General features: G+C 37.6%; 2 protein-coding genes across 2 annotated transcripts; both read right to left on the minus strand.

Annotated features, from left to right (window-relative positions):
- Window positions 1–8,339: 8,339 nt before the first annotated feature.
- si:ch211-284e20.8 (uncharacterized protein LOC563738 homolog) lies at window positions 8,340–13,842 on the minus strand. Its single transcript, XM_059341455.1, has 7 exons — window positions 13,465–13,842; window positions 13,130–13,243; window positions 12,890–12,968; window positions 11,473–11,639; window positions 10,856–10,963; window positions 10,004–10,138; window positions 8,340–9,921 (listed from the first exon to the last, which is right to left on the minus strand). Exons 1-7 carry the CDS (start codon window positions 13,660–13,662, stop codon window positions 9,664–9,666), a joined length of 1,059 nt encoding a protein of 352 aa, XP_059197438.1. The 5' UTR covers window positions 13,663–13,842; the 3' UTR covers window positions 8,340–9,663.
- A 4,378-nt stretch (window positions 13,843–18,220) lies between these two features.
- LOC131977968 (fetuin-B-like) lies at window positions 18,221–25,384 on the minus strand. Its single transcript, XM_059341454.1, has 7 exons — window positions 25,098–25,384; window positions 22,783–22,889; window positions 22,396–22,483; window positions 21,878–22,044; window positions 21,285–21,389; window positions 19,929–20,015; window positions 18,221–19,366 (listed from the first exon to the last, which is right to left on the minus strand). Exons 1-7 carry the CDS (start codon window positions 25,312–25,314, stop codon window positions 18,644–18,646), a joined length of 1,494 nt encoding a protein of 497 aa, XP_059197437.1. The 5' UTR covers window positions 25,315–25,384; the 3' UTR covers window positions 18,221–18,643.
- Window positions 25,385–26,762: the final 1,378 nt, after the last annotated feature.

Genomic DNA, 26,762 nt, shown 5'->3' on the forward strand with positions numbered 1-26,762 from the left:
CTGGGGTTTTCTGACACTCTGGTCATTTTGTGCCTTTTTGTTGTTGTTTTGATCTTTTTGCGTTTATTTTTGTATGTTTGTTTTGCCCTTTTTGTGGTCGTCTTTCTCTTTGTGTCTAGCTGCAGTCGTTTGGCAACACTTTGTAGTTGTTTTGGTATGTTTGTAGTTTTTTCAGTCTCTTCCTGGTTGGTACGAGTCTCTTTGAGTAATATTTTCTAGGTGAAGGCCAGGGGGGACCTGCCCATTTGGTACTGCACTATTCCCACACCTCTTGCCCAATGCATTCTTTCTGCATGGCTGACTTCAACATGTATATTTCTTTAGTGTTTACAAACCTTCAGATTTGTATGTGATTCTTGCAACTCTTCAAGTATTCTGATGACATATTAGAAAAGCATTTAGAAAAAAAATATCTATCCCATGCAGTTTTTTTTCCTGCTTGGAACATTAGCGAACCGCCCTACAAAGCTTAACTACAGTAATTAGATTTTTGGTCAAAATTGAGTTATAAATAAAAATGAACTCCTTGATGTCTTTTTTTATCTTGTGACAAAGTTTTAGATTTAAATTTTGCTTTTTTTCAGAGAATGAATTTCATAAAAAACCCCAAATCCAACTGAAAACCAAGCAGTAATTGCACTTACCACGGTCTGCTTTGGATATATATACTTATTAAACATAAAAAAAATAAATAAAAAAAATTATAAGTTTATTTGAAAGGGAAATATTATCTAGATAGTGATTAAGTTAAAAAAAAAAGAGAGAGATTATTTTAAGACAAAAATACAACATTTCTTTATAATAGTAAGTCTCAAAATACACACATTTTTGAATAGAGTTGTTAAACACTTTTAAATACACTTATAACAAAATCAATTTGAAAATGTTTATTCACTGAAAACAAAATATAAAAGCTGAAAGAAGACAACAACATTGGTCAAAGGTCAATCAATCATCATAAAAATGACATCATCCATACAGGTAGAAATCATTGTCATATCACTTACCCATCTATAACCCATTTGTCTGGCCAGATAAAAAATGTTAAAGCCGTTTTTCTCAGTTTTACCCTTTGTGTAATTACTGCAGTTAGGCTTTGAAGGGCAGTGTAGATATCATGTTTATTTTGTTGTTTTCGGGAGGAAAGGATTCACATCGGCCTAACTTGGGTCACATGAGTCCATACAGAATTGCTAAACTAGCATAAAAGGTCTGAGGCTGTTTTTGCAATCCCTCCCTTGTGACTACTCCCTCAATAGTTTAATCAGCAGGACAGTAACCAGATGATACATTTAAACACTCTAAATTCAGACACCCAAATATAGAATGGAAGACTGTAATGTAATGTGATGTACAGTAAATAGGGACCGGTTGTGAACACAGCCTGAGACGAATCTGGCTATATCTAAAAATCTTTTCCTCCGGGTACGCAAGACAGGGTTTTTTTACATCCAAAAATTTTAATTTGAACACACCAGCCTCTTGTTTCAATGTAAGACGAAGCTTTGGTCTTCTTCTGGTGCCAACTCCATTCAGTGTGAGGTCAGTGTGTCAGCAGGAGCCCTGAAGCCTGGATACTCTCTCCAGCATCCATCTCAGCCAAACATGCGCGTGTGTGTGTGTGTACGTGTGTGTGTACATGTGTGTGTATGTGTGTGTGTGTGTGCAAGAATGCCTGCATACACACATGCACAAACATACACACACAGAGTCTTACACATCTTGAGGGCCTCTTAAGCTGAATTAATAATGGCGATTTCAAAGAATGTGGGGCACACAGCGCGAGGAGTGGATCCACTTCTCCTTGGAGAGTTTCAGTGAAGAAGACAACAAATGATGACAACAATACATTTCTAATTGTGCCTGAAGCTGTGTTACGACACGGAATATTAACGGAACAGAGAAATTGCAGCTCACACTCAGGGGTAGATTACTAGATATAATCTGCCTCTGATACACAAACAAAGGCTTATGAGCCAACAAAATCCACTATCTGTATACATACAAGGCTCTACAAGCCAGCGCTAATTAAATAATGTGCTTGGACTGCTGTTAAATGGCTCTTTGTTTGTGGAGGCAGTCAAATGGAAAGCTGAGTGAAGCATATATTCATTTGGATACTTTCCTTTAAAAATGCCATTAACACAAAGTGTTTGGATGGCTTAGTTTGGAAAAGAAGATCCTTTCAAAGAGATGTTTGGAATCATTATAAGCCTAATTTAACCACAGGGCTCAGAAAAAACCTTTTCACGACAACTAATACCTACTAGACTATTGCAGTGCTTATTTAAACAACTTTAATGCTTTTTTAATGCATCACTAACCAAAGACTTATTGGACCACTCCAAACTGTTCAGACAAAAAGCCTGCAGTCATGCCAGAGGCTCTGTGAGGCTGTACTGAGGCACAACGATGCTCACAATAACAATGCTAACTGATCAAATATTATTCACCATGTTTGTCATCCTAGTTTATTAGCTGCACTGCAAAATAAGAAAAGTTGGGTAAACTCAAAATTTCAAGGCAACAAACTTTAACTAAAATTTTAAGTTGGACAATTAACCTAAATATTTTAAGTTTTGTTTTTCTGTCTGCTCAACTCTGAATTCAGATTTTTGTCAACTCAACTGTAAGTTGTACTTATAATTTTACATCGTAATAACTTTTAATCCTTACTTCTGCTAACTTCTGCAATGTGCTAAATTGGCACGATTGTAACGCCGCTATGAAATGACAGCTAATGTTGCGACCTATATACAGTCTATGGTTGCGACCACAATTTTGAGTTAGCATTGAAACGCTAATGGCTACTCTTGTAGCTGTAACAAGCAGCACCGCTAGCATCAGTTAGCCGCTAGCTTTCGCTAATGAATTTCACCGCTTTCCTGCATTTCACAACAAAGAAAAAAGAGTTAGCAGAACTATTGTCCCTTGCTGTGAACCCCAACTTAAAGATATAAGTAACAACAACTCACAAACTTGTTTTTGAGCATACAACTGGCTTCCTTTGTTGTGCTAACTTACATTATTGCCCTAAATGTCAATAATTTATATTTCCAAGTTTTACCAACTTAAATCACTGTTTTAGGCCAAAAAATACAAGTTGGCTTTTTTGCAGTGTGGCGTGCAAACATTTCAAACACAAAGTACAGCTGAATCTGAAGATACAGTCTTTAGTTTTGTGTATTTGGTGATGAACCAAAGCACAAATTAAACATTTTGACCCCATGAATGTGATGATTGTTTCTATGAAATGTAATGGCAACCAATCGAATCGTTGTCAAGCCATTTTATCCTTATGGTGGCACTAGATAAAAAGGAGAAGCATGCAGTAGTTGTTGCCATATTTCGATCCAAACCAGAGTGTTGAACTGACCACAAGATATCCCCAGAGGCACACTAGCAAACATTTCAATGTGCCAATAATATGGAAGCACACTGTTATTAAATGGAGATTATTAAACATGGGACAGTTCACTGTGCAGTTCAGACACTGCAATGTACAAACTAACAGTCTTCATTCAGTTCAGGAAGCCTGCAGCTGTCATTAAAAAAAAAGTCCTGATATGAAATATATTTTTCAGCAGTTCAGAAGTAATGAAAAAGACCAGTGGTTCCCAACCTTAAAGTGAAATATTGTCCACTTTAAATCCCTCATTGTAGGTTATGGCCTCAGTGTGGACATGAGCTGTGAGCACTTCATCAAAAGTTTATTTTCCTACAAGCCTCAAGAGATAAAAGTATCCAGTATTTTCAGGACTACCATACTTTCAAGCCTAAATTCTACTCTTTAACTAAAAAGAAAAATCATCACTCTGTTGCAGATTGAGACAGTATAGCTGAGAAGTGAAAACAGACGTAAGGGTGACATCATGTGGACACAGTGTCAAGTGCAGCACACATCAATTTATGTAAATTTGCAAAGGAAAGAAAGAAAAAGATCTTTAGAAAAATATGTTATTGCACAATAAGTTATCTTAGTTGTAGTTTTAGTGCGAATGACCCTTATAAATAAGATCTGTGAAAGTGACAGAAATGAGTTAAAAGTTTGTGCAGTTTTTTTGAGTAGCATGTGGGGAAACTGCCCAATGTTGATTACATTTCCATGCAATGCAAATGAATTCAAAATGTAATTATTATTCCACTTTCTCTAAATATTGCATGTTATATAATCACTGTATTATGTCTCTAACTTAACATTAACAACTAACTTAACAACATTTAATTGCACATTATAAAATAAGTGGCTTCATCTCTGTGTCACTGCCTTTAATTAATCACAAAGAGAGAGCAATGTCAAGAGAAAGGAACTGTATGAGCTGTTACAACTGTACTTTTTTTCTTTTTTCTTCTTCTTTGGTGCTCCCTGTGTTTTTTACTGTGTGACAGTAAAAAATGTGTCACTGTGTTGCTTGGCAGCCTGAGCACTCTTTTATGAATGAGTAAATGAATTTGTATTCAGCCAGCTTCCCCTGGAGCCTGAGGTCCAATAGGTTTGTTCTTCTCCTGAGCTGTTTCACATTCTCTCATAGTCCACCAAGCACATTGTGTAGCTTGGCCTTAACGGGCCTATGAAACTGTCGCCACAAATCACAGCAGTGCTCTTCCATTGTGGGCCTATTGACTCAGTCCGCCGCCTAACACACTGCAGTAAACCTATCAAGGGCAAGAGGTGTGATTAATTCTCAGTGTGTTATAATGGCCAACAAGGAAAGTCTTTACAGGTGCAACGAGATGAGATATGTCTGCACACATAGTGATTTATTGCAATACACATATTATAAGTCCAGCACAGTATTTTGTTGGACCGCAACACTGAAACTTGTTGCTTCCCTTTTGCTGAGTTTTTAATGGGAGGGTGACAAACAAGTGGACAATAGTAAGTCTTAAATACACAAATCTTTGAATAGAGTTGTTAAACACTTTTAAATACACTTATAACAAAATCAATTTGAAAATGTTTTTTCACTGAAAACAAAATATAAAAGCTGAAAGAAGACAACAACATTGGTCAAAGGTCAATCAATCATCATAAAAATGACATCATCCATACAGGTAGAAATCATTGTCATATCACTTACCCATCTAAAACCAATTTGTCTGGCCAGTTAAAAAACGTTAAACAACGTTAAAGCCTTTTTTCTCAGTTTTACCCTTTGTGTAGTTACTGCAGTTAGGCTTTGTAGGGCAGTGTAGATATCATGTTTATTTTGTTCTTTTTGGGAGGAAAGGATTCACATCGGCCTAACTTGGGTCACATGAGTCCATACAGAATTGCTAAACTAGCATAAAAGGTCTGGGGCTGTTTTTGCAATCCCTCCCTTGTGACTACTCCCTCAATAGTTTAATCAGCAGGACAGTAACCAGATGATACATTTAAACACTCTAAATTCAGACACCCAAATATAGAATGGAAGACTGTAATGTAATGTAATGTACAGTAAATAGGGGTCGGTTATGAACACAGCCTGAGACGAATCTGGCTATATCTAAAAATCTTTTCCTCCGGGTTCGCAAGACAGGGTTTTTTTACATCCAAAAATTTAATTTGAACACACCAGCTTCTTGTTTCAATGTAAGACGAAGCTTTGGTCTTCTTCTGGTGCCATCTCCATTTAGTGTGAGGTCAGTGTGTTTTTTTTGCTGTGTTTTTAATGGGAGGGTGACAAACAAGTGGACATTAATTTTTCAATTCAATTCAGTTGGCTTTACTGGCATGACATAACACTGTACTTATTGCCAAAGCAAGCGTCAGAAAAAAAAAAGATAACAGTAAGGAAAGCAATATTTACAATACATTATTATAATTCTATTATTCATTTTAAAGGAATTAAGAAAAGAAAAATTAATAACAATAAAAGAAAGTAATATTTACAATAATTGAATTACAATCAATTGATCATTCATACAATCTAAACGTCCCAGCAAAGAAGAGGAAAGAAAAAATAAAAACGAAACAAAAAAACCTAAAAAACCTTTTTTGGCGGATTCAAATTTTTGGAAATATGTTTCTCTAATTAGTTTATATTTTTTACATTTGGTGAGGAAGTGTAGCTCTGTCTCATTATATGTACACTACTGGTCAAAAGTTTTAGAACACACCAACTTTTCCAGAATTTAATTGAAAATTATGCAGTTTAATGTCTCAGAGTACTCTGAAATTAATGCACATTTGCAACATTTAAAATGCTTTATTGAGCATGATAGTGTTTTGAAAGTAAAAAAAAGATTCAAAATCACATTTTGTGTTGGACTAAAGGACTATAAAAAGACACAAAATGACCAAAAAAGACACCAAAAGACACAAAATGACTACAAAAAAGACACAAAATTACCAAAAAAAGACACAAAATGACTTACAAAGACATGAAAAGAATTTAAAAAAAAATGGACAAAATAGCCCAAGACTTAACACAGTGTTGAGTTGTTAACCCATTTCTTGTTCCCTTAAAAAGGCCTACTTGTATAATTCTGAAATGTACATTATTTTTCAGTTTTGGTTAAGCTTACCTTTTTTTATTTACCTCTGGCAGTTCACCACTTACCTTTGTACCCTTTTAAGCTGTTCATTTGACTTGAACTGCTTGAATTTCAATAAAAACTGGAAAAATTGGGGTGTTCTAAAACTTTTGACCGGTAGTGTATATGGACATTATATGAATTTCAAGTCAGTAAGCTTTACTTAAGAACAAGACCCTGCATCAGTTTATATTTATTTATTTATTTTAAAAAGCTGTTAAAGATTGTCAAAACCTTTTTTTTTCAATTGCGACCCTCATATTGCAGTCTTTATAAATGTCTTTACAACTGTGATACACCTGTCTCACTGCCAATGCATTGTGCTTGACTTGAAGATTTCATTGGAAGAAAAAGTATTTATCTTTGATTTAACTAGAAGAAGCACTAATCCTTTTAATATACATTTTGCAGCTGCTTCACATAAACTAGCGCCACTAAATATACATACTTCTATGTATAAAATGCACTAAATGTGCAGTATGCTGTAAATCGTACAATATCTCCATGCTGGAGCAAGAGCGTGAAATTAAAAATCAGAGTTAAATTACTGCCAAAACTCCACAAACACACAAAACATGTTTTACTCACGCCCAACGATTCACAAATAAACTCAGTGTGATTTACAAATACAAAACATCATTCACAAACTAATGCATTTTGTTCTGCAAATAAGAAACATACCTATCAAACAAATACACCATGCTTCAGAAACAAATAAGATATTTCTTCAAGTACAAAAAAATATCCTTCAAGTACAAACTAAAATCTTTCAAGTACAAATTATGCTTAACCTCTATATTTAGATTTGATTTGAACCCTGTAGTTTGACGAGTTAATGGACAGGTTCTGAGAACAAGAAACAAGAACTGAGAACCAGAAACAAGAACAGAGAAACAAGAACAGAGAAACAAGAAAATAATACAGAAAAAAGCCATTGTGTAGTGAGTTAAGCAAGGTTTTCACAATGAGATTTGAAGCTTATAAATTAGCTTGAGGTTACAATCATATGTGTGTATTTAATATATTTTGTTCACATATACTAAGGCCTACATTGACATGATTCTGAAAATTGCAGTAGGATAAGCACCTACTATAATTTCAATATCTAACAATTGACATTCCTACCTCTTACTTGTATGGTTAGTCTATGTATCCAGGGATTTATAAGCCTTCAAACTGGAAATCCCAGAAATGTTGATTACTTTGCTCGACTCTAAATCGGGCCAAAACAGCAAAACCTGTCCATTAACTCATCAAACTACAGGGGTCAGGTCAAATCCAAATATAGAGGTTATGCATAATTTTATAGTTTAAAAGAAAATTATGCTTTTTTTTCTACCTTACTGCTTTTGACAATGCAACGTCTGGTGAGTTAGCAGAAGTTGCAGTGAGCTAGTAAGTCCCAAAGGCTAACTGCCAACGGCTAAAGTCTATGGTAATTCCCCTTCAATTTAGCAAATACTGCTTTTTCTTTCTTTCTTTCTTTCTTTCTTTCTTTCTTTCTTTCTTTCTTTCTTTCTTTCTTTCTTTCTTTCTTTTAAAAGTAATACATAAAGGGATAGTCCAGTTTTTTTCAAGTGGGGTTGTTTGAGGTATTTATTATCCATCGTATAGCTGGGCTATAATATATATGACCACCAGACTCCACTGACAAAAATAGTAATTTTACCTTGCACAACACAGGAGAAAAAAAAAAATAGCCAACTGGTTTCTTCAAATTACATCCATGGGTTACTCTTATGCCAGCATTATGCCAAAGGTAAATGGGTGACAAGATGATATTTTGTTTTGCTAATTGAGGTTGAGAGATTTTGAAAGTGAAATTTTACAACCTAATGAGTACTGCAATATTGTCATTGTGCTACTCCTTGTTGAAAATAATTAACTGGCGGTTCTTTAGAGGGTGAGTGAGACAACCTGAAATGAAGCTTAACTGGCATAACCTGAAATGAATGATATTATCATAAAAGTATTTCCCCTCAGGAAAACTGCTTCTGAGGCAGTTGGCCAATAGAGGGCACAAGTGTGATGCTTAACCACTAAATTTCACTTTATTGATTCAAAGCTGATGTAATTCAAGTTACATTAAATATGTAAATTATGGTGAATATTGAATTTTAACTTTTAAAGGTTTGAACCAAGTCTAATGCACTGTTAAAGCAAAAATATGTTGATAAGTCTGTAATAGTAACACAATTGGACTGTAGGCTTCTCTATACATTACCTCTCATATAATCTGCTCATTTTTGAGCATTAACAAACAATGTGGAAAGGAACAAACAACAATGCCAACTTCACTATTTAAGAGTGATTAATAGGCCTATTTCTAAGTTACTCAGTACAGGACTAAATATTGTAAGAGCAAATTATGTTTAAAATCTTTAAACAAACATTGTGAACTCTCCTTAGTGAAATTACCACAACTGTAAATTGTAATTTAAGGTGGATAAAGAGTAATTTTAAAAATGTCCCTTCAGAAATATTTGCATAATCTTCTTAAATAATTCCCAAGTTATGTGAGAAAATGACTCACCATATAAATGCTTTAATCAAACAATCAACATTATATGATTATTTACAAGGATTACTGGTAACGCTTTGTATTAAGGTCCTTGTAATAACCATTAATTAACAAGTAATAAGGCATTGTTCTCGCTGTAGATCCCTTTAGCTGCAAAAAGCATAGTTAACTGTTAACAAGTGCATAGTTAACTTATAATAGATGAGCAATAAAGTATGTTTTAATATCAATAAGCAAACAAAAGATTAATAAAGGCATGGCAAAGACATAATGGGTGGGTTATGGGTGTTTGTAATGCTATTATGAAGAATTATAAGACACTCATGAGGATTTTATTAATGTTCTTAATATACATCTCTTATAGCCTGCTATTAGTTGTATTATAATGCCATTATTAACACTTATATAGGCTTATAAACACACAGTAATGTTAATAAGCATCTTGTAAGGACTTACAAGGGCCTTATTACTTGTTAATTAATTATTTTTACAAGGACCTTAATATAAAGCGTTACCGGATTACTTACTGTCCATATTTAAGTGTTATGTTTCTTGTCTTTCTTAAGTAATTACAACATGCAGGAAAATATGGCTTGAGTAACTGATCATAAAAAACAAGCCAATCAGAGCTTAAAACGTCCCAATCCCAGATTGTGTCTGTGTGGGCCGGGGCAGGAGCTGGCTGCTGGGGCCGACCGGACAGGGGCAGGCTGGTCCACCACAGTCCCGAGGGAGCCCTGGGGCCTGGAGACGGTGAGGTCTGAGCTGGGTGTGGCTGAGTGTGTGTGCTCATGAGGGTGCAGGTGTGTGTGGTTGTGGTGCTGATGCTCTGTGTGCCCACTGTCTGCTTTTGCATGGGCCTGCTCCTCCACAGTGGCAGCCTGCAGGCGGGAAAGAAAAGAGAAGGTGGTGTCACAAGAATAATTAATTTTTTATGCCCATCGAAAATGTTGAAGTAGTTACCTGAGGTTCGTAGATCTCACACTGCACGTCTACTGGTTTCCTGTTCTGAAATGAACTCTCCTTCTTCCCTGCAGGGAGTCTGATTTCAAACTGGTCCTCATGGGCCATGTGAGAGCCCAAACAGAAGCCCCTATGCTGAGAGAAAATAAATTAAGAAGAGTTGAGCCTGCACTTACAGCTTGGTGTCATCTTGTTTGGAGCTGGAAAAAATCCAGCATTTCAGACTAAGTACAGTAGATCCTGTATTAAAACACTCTTAACCCTTAATAGGGCACTCATTGAAATACTTGCAAATTCCAAATTTCAACCCTAGAGAATATTGCATATTGCATACTGCCAGAATGTGTAAAAAAAACATACGGACCCGGGGGAGGGGGGTCATATTTTGAGAAAAAAGTTACAAATTTATGAGGAAAAAAATCTCAAATTAATGGTAAAGTTACAAATTCTTGAGAAAAAAATCTCAAATTAATGGTAAAAAAGTTTACGAGATTAAAGTGGCAAAAATCTACGAGAAAAAAATGTGCAGATTTATGAGATTTAAAGTGGTGAATCTGCGAGGAAAAAGTTGTTGTTTTTTCACTTTTTTCTCGTAAATCATAAATGCAACTTTTTTCGCACAGATTTGCCACTTTAAATCTCTTAAATCTGCAACTTTTTTTCTTGTAGATTTGCCACTTTAATCTAGTAACATAGCCTGATATTTGCTGATTAGCTGGAAGAAATCCATGTGGTTCTACGACCTCACAGAGAGACTTGGGGACCTCATTTAGATAGCCACTGAAGTTACCAAATATAGTTCTTCGCCCGATAAAGGGTTAATGCCTTGGTGCATGTGTGTGTGTGACTCACAGCAAACTGGCAGTCCATAGGTGGGCAGTTGCTCAGTTCATCTGTTTTCTTTGAACACACCGTCTCCACGATGGTAAACTCCACAAAGTAGGATGGACCAACAACCCACTGAAAAGGCACAGAAAGGGATTATGCATTTACACGTACAGTACAGGCCAAAAGTTTGGACACACCTTCTCATTCAATGTGTTTTTCTTTATTTTCATGACTATTTACATTGTAGATTCTCACTGAAGGCATCAAAACTATAAATAAACACATGGAATTATGTACTTAACAAAAAAAGTGTGAAATAACTGAAAACATGTCTTGTATTTTAGATTCCAAGTAGCCACCCTTTGCTTACTAGAATATAAGACATGTTTTCAGTTATTTCACACTTTTTTGTTAAGTACATAATTCCACATGTGTTCATTAATAGTTTTGATGAATTTACAATGTCAATAGTCATGAAAATAAAGGAAAAACATTGAATGAGAAGGTGTGTCCAAACTTTTGGCCTGTACTGTACATCTGTGAACTACTTAACAAAGAAGGAGTTCAGTCAAGATTTCTAAGTGTATAATTTCTTACTCAGAAAGGTATGACGATAAACGTGCATCAAATTTTTCCCTAACCTGCGAGCTGGCTCTTGTAATGTTCTCCAGAGTAAAGTAATTAGCCAGTTGACTCTCTTCATTGAACCTCTGCAGGGAGAGGTTGGCTGTCTCCTTGACCACTGGCTCGTTTAAGTTGTCAGCTGTTGGACAGTCCGGACACACGTTCACCACTGCAGTGGCGGGAACTAAACACAAGAATTAACAGGGTCAAAGGTCAATGGAAGGTAGCTGTGGAAAAGTGTTTGCTAAGAATTTAAAAGTGCAGTATGTGATTATGGAGAAAGATAACTGATTGTTGAGTCAGTATTTAAAGAGCCTCACTGAACCAAAGTGTCAGCATTTGATGACCTGGGAATGAGACTTTCTCCAGAATCACATTCTGCTACTTTTACCCATGCACTCCTTACAGTGATAAATACTCCTCCTCCAACCTCCAACCTGCTTTATAAACTCTTTCGGCTACGTCTGCATCCCTCTCTACCGTCTGAACACGAATGCACTACTGAACGGGCTAACTAGGCACAGGTCCAAGGGCCCAAATAGACAAAATAATCTACAAAGAGATGCAAAAAAACAACAAAATGACAACAAAGACCCACAAAGCCACAGAGAAATGCAATACAACCACTACGAGACACAAAACAACAACAAAAATACTTAAAACCACCCTGTAGCTAAAACACTTATTTACTTATTACATACAAGAATCCTCAGTTACTTATTTATTATTATTATTATTATTATTATTATTATTATTATTTTTTCACCTTATTTTTTATTTTATTTTTATTATTATTATTATTTTTTTGATTTACACATTGTTTGTTGGTCACCCGATCATGTTCCTATTGGGCCATAAATATAAAATAAGAAAACATCCTAGGAGGCAGACCATATGTCTTACTCTTCATTCATCATGATGCACAGTATTTCTATTGTATTGATATGTTTATATTTTCAATTACGATGCGGATGTGATGTGTTACTAATTATAACATTGGTTCCTGTTCTAATGTGCCTTACCTCCTAAAATAAAAATATTAAGGAGAAAAAAAAAATACTTAAAACAGCTATAAAGCCTGTGTGTCCTGCTCCTAGCGTATGTAGCAGAGGTGGTGTATGTGCCTTCCCATGCCTCTGACAGCCTGCTTTATCCACATGTGCTCTCCCTAATTTAGCCAGATTGTGGAAAAGTAAATCTATGCATAATCATTGCTGGATTACATCAATGACATGAACGATAACTTGCTGTAGGGAAGTATTTTGGCACAGAGAAAGAATTTTAATGTGTGTCAACCTCACTAATATTCACAAAATGAAAGTGGCAACAAAAACGACTTGCAATTCCTTCAACTACAGAGATTTGGTGTGTTTCTATGTTATCAAATGAATGACAAAGAATTCTAAATGAGTCTAAATGACTTGATTGATCTACCTTCACGAAGTGCACACGAGTAGCTTTGAAGTTTAACTTGAGAGTCAACGGAGGCAGATACATTACACTCTCCGTACACCTGAAGAACACAAACACAGACATACATATATATATTTATGTTAATGCCATGGTAAACAAAGCATAATTTCAGTTCTGGTCTGAAACCATATTCAAAAAGCAGATTGAGCCCCATTGGCCTCTGGTTGAGGTTGTGAAGATACACCACCATGTGGCACTTACCGGAACATCACCAATACTTCTGACTTCACACTGTTTCCATGGTTTCCTGCTGATGATGTGGCATTTGGTCTCCATGACATCAATGGTCAGTTTGTAGAGTGATCCACCTTTCTCCTGCACACACATGCACACAATGTTTCTTTTCATATTTTAATATCCAGTCTTTATTATGTTTTTTTCTCCTTTTTTTCCTGACTCTTGATGAAATAGCAGCCTTACCTGCAGTCTTGTGATGGCAAATGATGCAGAAGATGATGTCAGACCCTTTTTATGTTTTTGTGCATGCATTTTTGTACATATCATGTATGTATGTGTGTGTGAGTGTTTGCCCTCACCTTTTCAGGTGTGTGAGTGAGGTCGTACAGTCTGTTGAGGCTCAGGATGTATCCGTCTGTCCGGTCCTGGTTGATCTGCTCCAGGGCTTCCTCAGCCACCCTCACCGCCTCAGGGCTGCTGCAGCCTGGAGGGTCTGGCCCGGCTCTTCCCTCCTGCTGCAGCAAAGCCAGACATAGGACCAGCAGGTACACACTCATCCTCTAACACACACAAAGTGGGCTATGTAAAAAAAAAAAAAAAATTTTACTCAAATTGCTAAAGCTTATCTTAGTAGATGATTTAACATTTAGACTAACACTGCCCTGGGCTGTAAATCTTCCTTTGCAAGACCTAAAATCCCAGATTTTCCAGACTGTGGGTTTGGACAGACTCATGTGAGACATGTTGGACTTTCACCTCTTTACCAAAGGATGAGCAAACAGCTGCTATCTGCTGCTCCCTAGGCCAATGGCTGGTTCAGATTGACTTAAGGTTCATAGTGCACTGGGGAAAGGGGAAATGAAATAAATCAAAGAAAATCTCATCCAACACAGTGAACCTAATTTCATGTCTTTGATGTAAAAATGCTGCAGCAAGTTCCATAAAACCTTATTTAGATAAAAAAAAAAACCCACAATATTAATCAAAGCCTAAAAAAAGATAAACAATAGCTACTCAATAAAATTGAGGCAACAGATTGCACGCAATATTATTAGTTAAATCTAACTACATTACAAGCTGAGTTAATAACAACTTAACAGGAAGTGCCTGTCAATTAAAAACGGACTAATTCTATTGTGTTGGATTCATTCAAAATTCTCTTGATTTAGAATTACATACACATACAGATTATATTTAATGTGGTCTAAATAAGTAGATTCTATCTCAAACATTTTTATATTAAAGTTACTTAAACAACTGCCTCAAAATAAAGCACACATTTACTATATTTCATACATTTTTATCAAATATATTAAGTAAAATGAAATGACTAGAGAATAATTTATTACAATGTACTGTATGTTTCAGTTATCAAGTAAACTGTGATAAGTTGTATAGCGATGTAGCTTGCAGCAGTTACAAAACTACGAGACAAGGTAAAACAAGGATCTTAGCATACACAAAATGAAACACTTGATGATAGGAACATCCTCATATTCATCAAGGTTGTTAGTTATGATTTGACATATACACAAAATAGATTAGGTTTAGCAAGGGCACAGAATACAGAGAGGAGATATATATTAAATAGTTTCTTCTCAATATTTAGCAGGGTTATTTATTATAATCTGAAATATTTGGTTGAAAATACAGAATTTGTATCCCACTGTGACTTTTGCTTGGAAAGAAGAAATTCCTCCATATTCATCTACGTTATTATATTCGGAAGTTCACACAAAATAAAATGCTTGATAGTAGAAAATCATCTGTGTATGTTTTATGGCAGACTAAAACTGCAGCCTGATTGAATTTGTATGCAACCTATATCCTTTGCTTGGAAAGAAGACACTTCTCTTTATCAAGGTTTTTAATTATGATCTGAAGTAAAAACAAAATAAAATACTTGAAGCTAAGGCACAGCTTGTCCATTATTTAGAAACAAATTACATGACTGAAAGAATATATATATCCCCCATAATGTTAAGGGGCAGCTGGGAGAGGCTCGAGCGCACAACACAGGAGGCAGGATATAGTAGAGTTCAGGGTTTTATTAGCAGGGTGATGTGGGGGAAAAGGCTGGGTGAGCTGGAGGGGAGCTGGAGGTGAGCTGGAGGGGAACCGAGGAGGCTGGAGGTGAAGAGCAGGTGAGGTGACTGGGCTGGCTGTGACAGGCAGGCAAGCCGGATCACTGCTGGAGAGGGGAGATCTGTGGGAAGAGAGGTTGAATGTGAGTTGGAGCAAGGCAAGGAGGCAAAAAGGGTCAAAAAGCCAAAAGGCAAAAAGGCAACAGCAACAAACACTTCGCAGGGAGTCTGCGTCTCTTCTAGGTACTTGCCAGGTAACTATCAGGGAAGATCTGGCGATGACTGGCAGGAGAGCTGGAGTCTTGTAGGCAGAGGGGTTGATTGGAGAGTGGCAGCAGGTGTGCAGTGATCCGGCTCATTCACCTCGTCAACTCAACCTGTTGCAGCTGTGTCTCAGGAGTGCCCGCTGGGAGCGAGCTGAGGTGCTGGGAGTGGCTGAGGCCGGAACAGAGGGGTGTGAAGGAGCAGAGGAGGAGGGTGTGGGTGGAGCCGTAACACATAATCTCCGTTTCTACACAAAAAAGGTATCAAATTGATTTCTACACAAAAAAGGTATCAAATCGATCGGCTCGGCCATGACAAGAGTGCTATGACTTTTCTAAGTGTTTCGACAAACGCTTTTCAGTTTATTCTGCAAAAACACGCCAAAAAATCCCCCAATTCTACCCCCATGGAGAGGCTACAGTGGATAACATCATAGCTAGAGTGGAGAGGGAGAAAAATTTGTCAAAAAATGAATTTGGGAACTGCCGCAAATGCCACTCTACAGAAATAATTTATACATAGAAACATAGGAAAATTCATCTTCTCACTCACATTCATCTGGTAAAGCTGTCAGAGTTATAGTTTGGGCGTAGGACGCACAGATGCGCCACCAGCACGCACCTACAGCCTCATAGACTGGCATGTCTAAAAAGCAGGAACATTTCTGGAGGAAAGCAGAGGTACCAGTTTCTTTAGATCGCTCTAAAATAACAATTTCTTCATTTTTCTTCACAAAACACATATGTGGACGTTCAGGAAGAACTCAGGATGCTCAAAGTGAAGTCGGATCAATAATAGGAATTATGGTTTTGCCAAAAATGCTTTCTGTTCGAGGGGCAATTTTCAACTGTTTCCAACTCTCACAGTGGCGTCAAATTCCACAGCAGTTGATTTCAGTTAATTGCTCTGCTCTGATTGGTGGCCCTGGTCTGACCTGGCCCTGGTTGCTTGGCTACCAAAGCCTGACACACAGACAGACAAACAGACAGACAGACAGACTGACTGACACACACACACACACACACACACACACACACACACACGGACAGACAGACAGACAGACAGACAGACAGACAGACAGACACACACACACACACGCACACACACGGACAGACAGACAAACACACACACACACACACACACCATCACCTGCTTTATTATCTTAGATCTTACATGACTTCCTTCTCTTTTCCATTTTGAAAACAGTTCAAATTTGAATCTAATAATGTATGGGTGAGAGTAAAGCACACTCAAAATTTCTTTAGAAATGTTCTAGTTTCACATTAAAATTCTTGATGGAAGGATATGACCTGTGCATTAAAGAGAAGCAATACATTTTGTGGCAGGTAGAAAATACAGACTGAAAGAATATGTATCCAGGGTTATTAGTTATGAACTGAAGTATACACAAAATAAAACACTTTCAGGTGCAAAAATAACTTCTTCATATTCATCAAAATTATTATTTTTGATCAGAAGTATACACTAAATAAAATACTTGAGGGCAGAGACTGTGCATCATAGAGATGGGATTTTTGCCAGACCAAAATTACAGTCTCAGAATATTTATCCCCCTATACAGCAAGGAAAGATATATTCACTAAATAAAATCATAAAAAATAAAATTTCCCGTGTGTACATTTTGTGGCTGACCAGAACAGCAGTCTGACGGAAATTGTACCCTCCTTTAACTTGTGTACGAAAATATTAATTTACCAAAACCTAAAGAAACTGTGATCGTTTTACAACATTTATGACATGTTTGAAATGATGACAGTTACATTTAGGTATGAAGATGTGTAAGGGTGGGTATGTTTTGGAAGATGATTGGGGCCAGGTAGGAGAAAAAAATTGTAAAAGTGAAATGTTGAGAATAAAGATGAAATACGATTTTGAGAACAAACGTCGAAATGTCAGGAATAAAATTTACTTTTGAAATTTGGTAAAGTTATAAAGATATTTACAGATTGATTGTCCCTGTGTCAATAAGTCTTCAGAGCAATGCTCTCAGATAAACGGCACATCTCTCCGAACAGTTATGTAGACTGCAAGCTACAACCATCATTCATCAATGTCATGAGCAATAACCACAATATTCAATGTGTAGAAGAACTTAAACACAGCTGACACGTAAATGAGCTATTCTTGGTGGTAGGTTACCACAACTATTGTTTTGGTGAAATCAAATTTTATGTAAATGTATGTAATGTTTTTCTTGCATTTCAACTTTATTCTTGATATTTCAACTTTATTCTCGTCATGTCGACTTCATTCTTGAAGTGAATAATTAATTGTTTTTTTCCCTCCTCATTATTATTTTTTCTGCTATCTGTCCCCAATCCTCTTCTGTAGGATATGGTAGTGTGGTTGGAGGACTTGTTGGTAAAGTGCTATGTAAATCAAGTTGATTTGATATGTATGATTCTTTTCCTGCATTTTTACTAGATGCATTCTGATGCAGATCTGAATACAATGCAGATTAATACAACATTTCATGAATTTCAAATAACAGATTGGGCACAGGCTGCAGAATGCTCTAAGCTTAAGTACTTCTTTTAGTTTTTGCTTAAGCTCTGTACCTCTTTTCCCTTGTACTCACAGAAGAAGTAGAGAGGTGAAATGTAGAGGGATAAAAAAATACACTTAACACAAAATGTAGATAGATACACATCTACATGGATAGTGTCTGTTAAAAACCTTTTTATGAAATATATTCTATTGGGTTTTTTAGGGGGTTGACTTATCAATACAGAAAACACTGGATGAGTATTTGTGGTATCATTTATTGTTTGTGAGCAGCCAAACACAGATAACAAACAAACATAGAAAACTGTCATGTTTGATTGAACAGTGACTCATTGAGACCTATACTGGTAAAAATGCTCCTTTAGGTGAATGTGGCCACCTAGTGATCAGTTTCTACATTTGTGATGGCTCTGAGGATTGTAAAAGGTGTATTTTTTCCCCCACCTAAATGGGGAAAAATAGTGTTTTAATGTTAATGTGGTGTTTTTTTTATGCACTCTGTCGTGATTAGAGACGTGAAGAGATGCAAGAAATGTAATTTGCTTATATTAAATCATCACGTTGACAAAACTGTCCCAGAGAAGCAGTCAAGAAAATTAGTTTTTCCGTCTTCGCCTCAGTCTGTGTGTATTTCTGAGGATCCTCGTGGGTTCCTCGGGTCGCCTTACGCAGCTGGTTTGAACAGGGGGTCCTCAGCGAAGAGTTTCTCCACTATGCTTGGTCCTGCAGCTGGAGCTACACACAGGCTGGAGCCTGATTTAGGGAAGCCATGGATGGTGGGTTCCACCTGTTCGGGGATCTGGGGGTCTGGCTTGGCGGGCAGGATGATTCCAGGTGGGAAGAGAGGTTTGGCGGGCAGGGTCACGGGCTGGTCCATGGGGACCAGCACGTGCACCACGCCCTCTGGGTGGTCATGTGGTTCGGTCTCGTGCTCGTGCTCGTGGTGATGATGGTGGTGCTCGTGCTCGTGCAGGTGAGGGTGCTTGTGGTCGTGATCTAGGGCGTGCTCGTGGTCGTGGTCGTGGGTGTGTGTGCCGTCGGTGTGCTTGTAGTCGTGGTGCTGGTGGGGGAAGTCGTCGGTGTGGTTGTGTGCCTTGGCGTGATGCGTGTGCACGTGGTCGTGGCCGTGGCCGTGGTCGTGGGAGTGGGCGTGAGCGTGCCTGTGGTCCCCATGGTCGTGCGTGTGATGGTGTTCGCTGCCGTCGGCGTGCTTCTGGGTTTTGTCGTGATGATCGTGGCTCTTGGTGTGGTCGTGCACGTGGTCGTGTGTGTGTGCGTCATCGACGGCGTGGACGTGGTCGTGGGCGTCGCTGTGTGCGTGTGTGTCATTGTGGCTGTGGTCAGTCTCTCCGCCCAGCAGGTGCAGTTTCTTCTCTCTTTCAGAAGCCTGCAGAACACAGAAAGATATATTAAGATAAAATAAGTGATGCATGGTAATTAAAACTTTTGTAGATTTTAAAATGTGTCTTTTTACTGCATGCAATGTGATTATAAACCGTAAACACACACGCACACACACACACACACACACACACACACACACCATCACCTGCTTTATTATCTTACATCTTACATGACTCCCTCCTCTTTTCCATTTTGAAAACAGTTCAAATTTGAATCTAATAATGTTGGTGAGAGTGAAGCCCAAAGCTCAAAATTTCTTTAGAAATGTTCTAGTTTCACATTAAAGACATGTCTTTTGGGCAAACTTTTGAAGGAGAATTTCACTTTATTATAACTTATTATTGAAGGTTTTGCCATTGTGTTTTTGCACCCAAATCTCAGCAATGACTTTGTTCTTATTTTCATAATCATTTAAACATTTAAAGAAAACAATAATTCATGTGTGGCTTTTTCCTTTAGCTACATAAAAAAAGAAGAAGAAAAAAAGGATTGATAAGTATATCAAGGTGACACTTTGTGTTTTGTCATGGATTAGTGAATCTTACCTCCGGCTCAAAGATCTCACATTCTACTTGGACGTCAGCATCACCAGTGGGAGTGTAGAAGAGAGATCCCTTACAGAAGCCCTTGTGCTGAGGAAACAAGAAAAAACAAGTTAGAGAGGAGGGATGGTTACAACCAGCTTTACTGGAGTTTAATAGTGCAGAACATAATAGAGCAGAAAAAGGAGGATGCTCAGAGAGGTTACACTGTTAAGAACTGTTATGTGATTCACTACACATTAAACTGTATCAAACTGCACATTAAACAAAACTGGTCTTTATTGGTCTGAGACTGGAGTATGTAAGAGTCTCTGATCAATACACAAATCAAATCCTGGAAGTTAAAATCAGGCAGCAACCTCCGGGTCTGAGCAGGGAGGCAAACCAGGAAGTGCCTTAAGCGGCATTCTACCAAAAATTCCAGTAGGGGGCGCTAAGTTTGGCTGCAGAAAGATTTCTGTCCATTCATTTCAATGCAAAATGAATGCATATTTTTGTGTGACATGAATACATGGAAAACAAATTATTCTCCAGCAATTCACCTTCATACAAAATAACAATTATGCCCTGGTCTTCAAGAATGCACTGGAGTTTGCTGATAACAATTCAATGTACTTATTTTACTGGAGCAGCATGAATACAATTGAATGGCAATTTTGGAGTCATGCAGCTGACAAACGGGTTACCGTAAAGTGCAATGTAATTGCGCACACTTTTTCCCACCCAGGTGTTTCCTTTTTCCCATTCCTCAATATTTTTGCATCCTTTTTTGTTTTTTTCTCGGAGGAGCACTAGTGGCATTGCTGCTCGAAGGTGTTTCGCCCCCTAAAGCAGTGTCGGCATCTGTGTCAGTTGTAACCTACGCATGCTGCTTTGTTGTCTCCTGCTATATTCTCCTCGGCCAATGGGATGAGTGTATTCGGGCCTGGGAACAAGTTTACCGTAATACATATAAAGTGCCCTGTTATTATTTTTTCATTGGCATTTACTAAAAATTTTTTGACTATCACAATAATACGGGACAAAGTGCGCCCCTTTTCACCTCAATACGGGACGGGTGCTTTTGTTTCTTAATACGGGACGATTCCATTTTTCAAGGGGCGGTTGGCAACCCTAGTCGTCAAATCCCTCTCGCTCCTCTACAGTCCAAATATGGTCTGCTCCCCGTAACAGAAACAAGATGGCGACGCAAGATGGCGACTTGTGTGACACTGAACTCGATGCTTCCAACCGGCAGTCAACAAAACAGTGGGTGACGTCACGGTGACTATGTCCATTATTTATGTACAGTCTATGGTTAAAATAGGCAACCCATTAGTTTAAAATATAATGTTCACATGTAAAATAGAAATGACTCACAGCGAACTCGCACGTCATGAGGGGGCAATCTTTAGCTGCCTCTGAGCTCTTGCAAGTGGTCTCCTGGATAGTGAACTCTGCATTGTAATACATCCTCATGGCCATCTGGACAAACACACACACACACACACACACACACACACACACACACAGAGAACGCGTTATGAGAACAGTTTTCACAATCAGGTTCTGGGGTTTACTTGGCATTTCCTGATCTTTCACATAATCACAACACATCACTAATTGTTGGCTTAAATGTGTGATGTGTGAACTTATAGTGGGTTTAAACAAAAACAACTCAAAATGTTAATGAGGTTCACTCTCATCCAACGCGTCAATCTTTAGATCTTCATCTTCATTTAACAAAGAAAAAGGCAAAACAGTATGAGATCATGGCTCATGAGCTGTTTAAGTAGCTAGTGGCCAATGGTAGGAGCACAAACCATTACACACATGTAAGGTGGGAGTTCAAAGGGACATAGGTCATGAGAATTGACAGAGAAGCAATGCATTTAGTCATATTTTGGTAAATATGTTTATAACATAGTTAGCATTTTCTTGTGGTGTAGGAGTGGTTTCTCTGGAAAACATACCCCGGAACGAGCGCGGGTAACTTTGTCCAGAGCAAAACGCTTAGCCAACCCGCTCTCATTGTTGAACTTCTCCAGTGAGAGGGACACAGTCTTCTGAACCTCACTGCCGTCCTTGGAGGTAGGAGATGGGCAGTCGGGACAGATCTCAATGAGCTTAGCTGAAGGAACTGAATGGAGAAAACAAAGATTGTTTGGCACTTAACACAATCTCAGCTTCAGTTCAAGAGTCTTAAAAGTGATTTTTTTGAGTTGGGGATATCAGCCATAGAAATGTCCGCCTCCTTTTAAATATAATGGAACTAGACTTTGACTCTTAAAAAGGACAGTTCACCCCCAAACAAGTCCAACTGAAGGGTAATAAACTCTTTCACCAAACAGACAAATATATATTCAGTGAGTGTGGGACCACTGCGTTTTTCCTATTTATTTTAAATAAAATTAACGAGAAAAGAAAATCAAAAGTTCTTGTTTTTGCTTTTATTCTTAGTTGTATTTTTGAAATGTATTTATTCATTTACTTGGTCTGATTGTGCAGTCGTATTTGTAGAGACGCACCACTCTCTGTGGCTTGTCGATGTAGATGGCAGCTTTGCACTGTCCATATACCTGCAAAGACCAATACAACAGTAAGTAAGCACATGCAATATTTTAGTTGACGGCACAAACATATATTTAGTTTTTTATTATTTTTTTGTCAGTTAACACAACTTCTCCTGCTGATTTAAAAACTAGACTTTATTAAGGAACAAGAAAGTATAATGCTGGTCATATTTATACAGTGAGACATGTTGATTTAATCATTCATGCAACTGAAAATGAATAGAGTTGAATAGATACAATAAACCTGTATATGAGTATGTGCAAATGCAAGACTGTGTGTATGTGTTTTTTGTGTGTTTTCTAACCGGCGTGTCATGGGTGGGACGAGCCTCACAGTCCTTTCCTTTGTGCAGAACGCTGCAGTTAGTCTCCACAACATTCAGAGTCAGGTAGAAAACCACGCCGGTCTTTCCCTGTGACACACACACACACACACACACACACACACACACACACACACACACACACACACACAGAGAGAACACGTTATGAGAACAGTTTTCACAATCAGGTTCTGGGGTTTACTTTGCATTTCCTGATCTTTCACATAATCACAACATATTTCTCTGACTGACTACATAGCAGACACATCACTAATTGTTGGCTTAAATTTGTGATGTGTGAACTTATAGTGGGTTTTAACAAAAACAACTCAAAATGTCAGGTTTACTCTTATCCAACGCGTCAATCTTTAGATCTTTATCCTCCAAGAATTCTTACATGCAGAGGTCATTTTATTGTTAAATTTACGTCAAATAAATTATGGAATACCTTTTCCCATCTGGCAAAGAACTCCAGCTCTATAAAATGTTTCAAAAAATGTCTAAAAGCTCATTTAACTGCTGTTTTGAAATTCTAATTCACAATGTGAATACAAATACACATGCATATCATGTTCATATTTTTGTTTTCATATTGTTATTTTTGTTATTGTCATTATAACTTGTTGTTGATGTTATACATATGTTTTTTCTATTATCAGTTTTCCATTACTTTCTCATAACTATATATTGATATATAACTCATAACTATGAAATTATGAAATTTTTGGTGGAGGCTTTAAATAAGCCCATATGAGTGTTTTGCCTCTCCCTGCACTTTACATTATTTGTTATCTTCGTCACTTTGTTATTATGACTGTGCAAATAAATAAACCTAATCCTAATCATCCAGGTCTTTTACTGAGAAACAGAGGAAATCAGATTTCGGGACGAGTTGCCAGATGTGCTACAACAGACTGAATTCATAATTTTCCCATTTTTCCTCATTTAAAACAGATTTTAAACCAGCTTTGTGTCACTGCTGTGAAGCACATTATCTGGCGGACTTTTGCTGACAAATGAGAGGGAAGCTCCATTCGTCTCGAATATATTACCCTGATTCCAAAAAATTGGGACACTGGGACAATAAAAATACATCAGCGCCTGCCCCTGCCCTCTCCAACTGGCAGGTCGGTGGGTTTTAAGAGATTAAACTACAGTTTTAATTGAACATACGTCACAGAGGATTAGCAAATGATCACATTCTGATTGATTTACGTTTCAAACAATGTCCCAACGTTGCCATGACAGAAAGCCAATTGAAAATTGGAAGTTTCACAATTTCAACCTGTCCTTATCTAAGCTCTTCACTTGTAGGTGAAAACACGATTGAACCGACTGTATTATCCAACCTGTAGAGCTTTCTCTTGGTCTTCTAAATTAACCTACCATATTTCCAACATGGTCTCACAGGAATCTGTGAAATAGCCACGGATTCGCTTAACTCAAAATCCGTGGAATAGCCACGGAATCACTCAAATTTCCATGAAACTGACACGGATTTCGCTACAATGCAAGTTAATGACAGTCATATCCCGTGGCTATTCCAACATACAAAGTGATTATGTACATTCACTGAGGGAATATTTAGAAAATAAAACATATATTTCTCGCTAGAAATGTGATCAAAATCCATTTTTATGCAGAAACTAAGTCAAAATATTGATTTTTTTCACAAAAAATTAGAGAACTGACCGCCATGTTTTTGTTCTGACCGCCGGGACCTTGAAAGTCATGTGACTTGGAACAAACAAATAGGAAAAAATATCCATGGAATAGCCACGGGATATGACTGTCATTAACTTGCATTGTAGCGAAATCCGTGTCAGTTTCACGGAAATTTGAGTTATTCCGTGGCTATTCCACAGATTTTGAGTTAAGCGAATCCGTGGCTATTTCACGGATTTCACACTTTCCAGTAAAATTGACAGGTAGACATTTTAGATACATTCACCTTCCATTTCACTTATGGATAATTGATCGATAATTATCCTAAAGCTTTCATTAAATGGATTTTAATCTAGTTGGCTGGATAATGGACTTCTTGACTGATCCCAGACTGGTCCCAGTGTGTGAGGATAAAAGGCTCTTTTTTCAAACTGCTGCACTCCTCCTCTTGCTTGGTAGGAGAACTTGACTTTAGTCCAATTAAACAGGCTCGGTAGCCTCATTATAGTGGCTAGTAAGATTTTCAGGGAGGACTCAAAACTTTGAACGATACAGACAATACTCCTACTTGGAAAAATAAGCAGCCTGAGTTATTCTAACTTCAACCATGAATTCTTCATTGGGACTCACATCATGTGTGATCATGTGGGCGCTGAACAGGCGGTGCAGAGCGAAGCTGTAGCCCTCCTTCCGGTCAGCGTTGATCTTGGTGAGAGCGAGTCCTGCAGCTCCCTTCGCTTGCGCGTCTTCACATGACAGCTCCGTGAATACCTCCGGCTCCACCGGTGCTCCACGGACGTGCATGCACCCCAACGCCAACAACAGCGACAACAGCACACAGTGCTTCATGGTGAGGGTCTGGTATGACTGTCTGTGTGTCGTCTGTTTCTCTCTCTGGCCGGTGGGAGAGATGCCCACAGAGGGAGGAGGTGACCTTTTATATGCTGCTACTGTTTACTGTGAGAACACCCTTTCACCCACGCTCCCTCTTTGAAAACACATGCTTATATCTAAGTATGCTGTTGATCAATCTTCCAGCCAATCAGCTCCTGTGAGGACTTGCACAATGGTACAGAGAGGAGATAATGGCCCCTGCAGATATACTCTGGGATCAATAGGGACAGGAGGCGGCCTGGGGTCAGTGGTCTTGGAGTCACTTAATCCTGTCATTCTCTTCTTTTAAGATTAATTCTTTAAACTAACATGCTATGATAAAATATTTATTTTTTAGTGCTGTCAAAATCAACCAAAAGATCAGGGCTGTAGCAAGTTTTATAGATACCCATTTTCAAAGGGTCCCTTGATTTCTGACCTCAAGATTTCTGAATGAAAAGTGGTTCCACACACAAGTATCCCCTTCACAGACAAATGCCCATTCCTACAAGCTTTGGTCTTCAGATGAAAAAAAGTAATCACAGCCAATTGTGTGATTAATTTGTACATCTTTTCAATAGATTTACAGCCCTTTTTGTTTCTTTGTTTTTCTTTCTTTACAAAAAGCATCATACTGAAATGATCTGAAATCTATAAAAGCAGAGATTATGTTCTAATTTTGCAAATCTAAAACTCTGGTAACACTTTACAATAACCAACTAAATGATGTCTATAGATGGTTTATTATTAACATTATTTATTAACATTTACAAAGTGCTACACATATTTAATCTTTAAATGTTTTCAACCAATTTCTTAAAGGTTTATGAATCATTTCAAAATCATTAACATACTTAATATGGTGTTAAAAATGTTATAATGAGTGCAACTAACACTATTAATAAACAATTAATTATAATTTAATTGTTTGTTCATGGTAAAGTAACTAGAAACTTACATTAATATACCATCTATTTGTCATTTTTTAAAAGATTTAGATAGTTTAACATTAATAAATTATCTATTTACCGTTCTAAATGGTCTATATATGGTTTATAAATGATGATTAAACATTAATAAACTATCTGTTTATCATTTATAAATGATGGTTATTGTAAAGTGTTACCAAAACTCTTATTAGACATGTTTCCTACATACCTGCAGATTCTAACTCACCACTTTCAGTCTTTTCAACAAAAGGAAGGCTGCAGAGGGAAAAGGGTTTCCATCACAGCTCTAGGGGGATGTTAAACTTATAAACTTCTGGTGGCTAGCAACAGAACGCCCTTATGGCATTAACCTTGGACCAGAGTGGCACAACCACTCTTAAAAAACTCCCTTTTTTGGAAAGGCTATCACAGGTACACTGTAAACAATTGTTTTGTACATTAACAGTAAAATACTGGCAGCGGGGTTGCCAGCAT

This window comes from Centropristis striata, chromosome 9, assembly GCF_030273125.1.
Source record: "Centropristis striata isolate RG_2023a ecotype Rhode Island chromosome 9, C.striata_1.0, whole genome shotgun sequence".
In the NCBI taxonomy this organism is placed as follows: Eukaryota; Metazoa; Chordata; class Actinopteri; order Perciformes; family Serranidae; genus Centropristis; species Centropristis striata.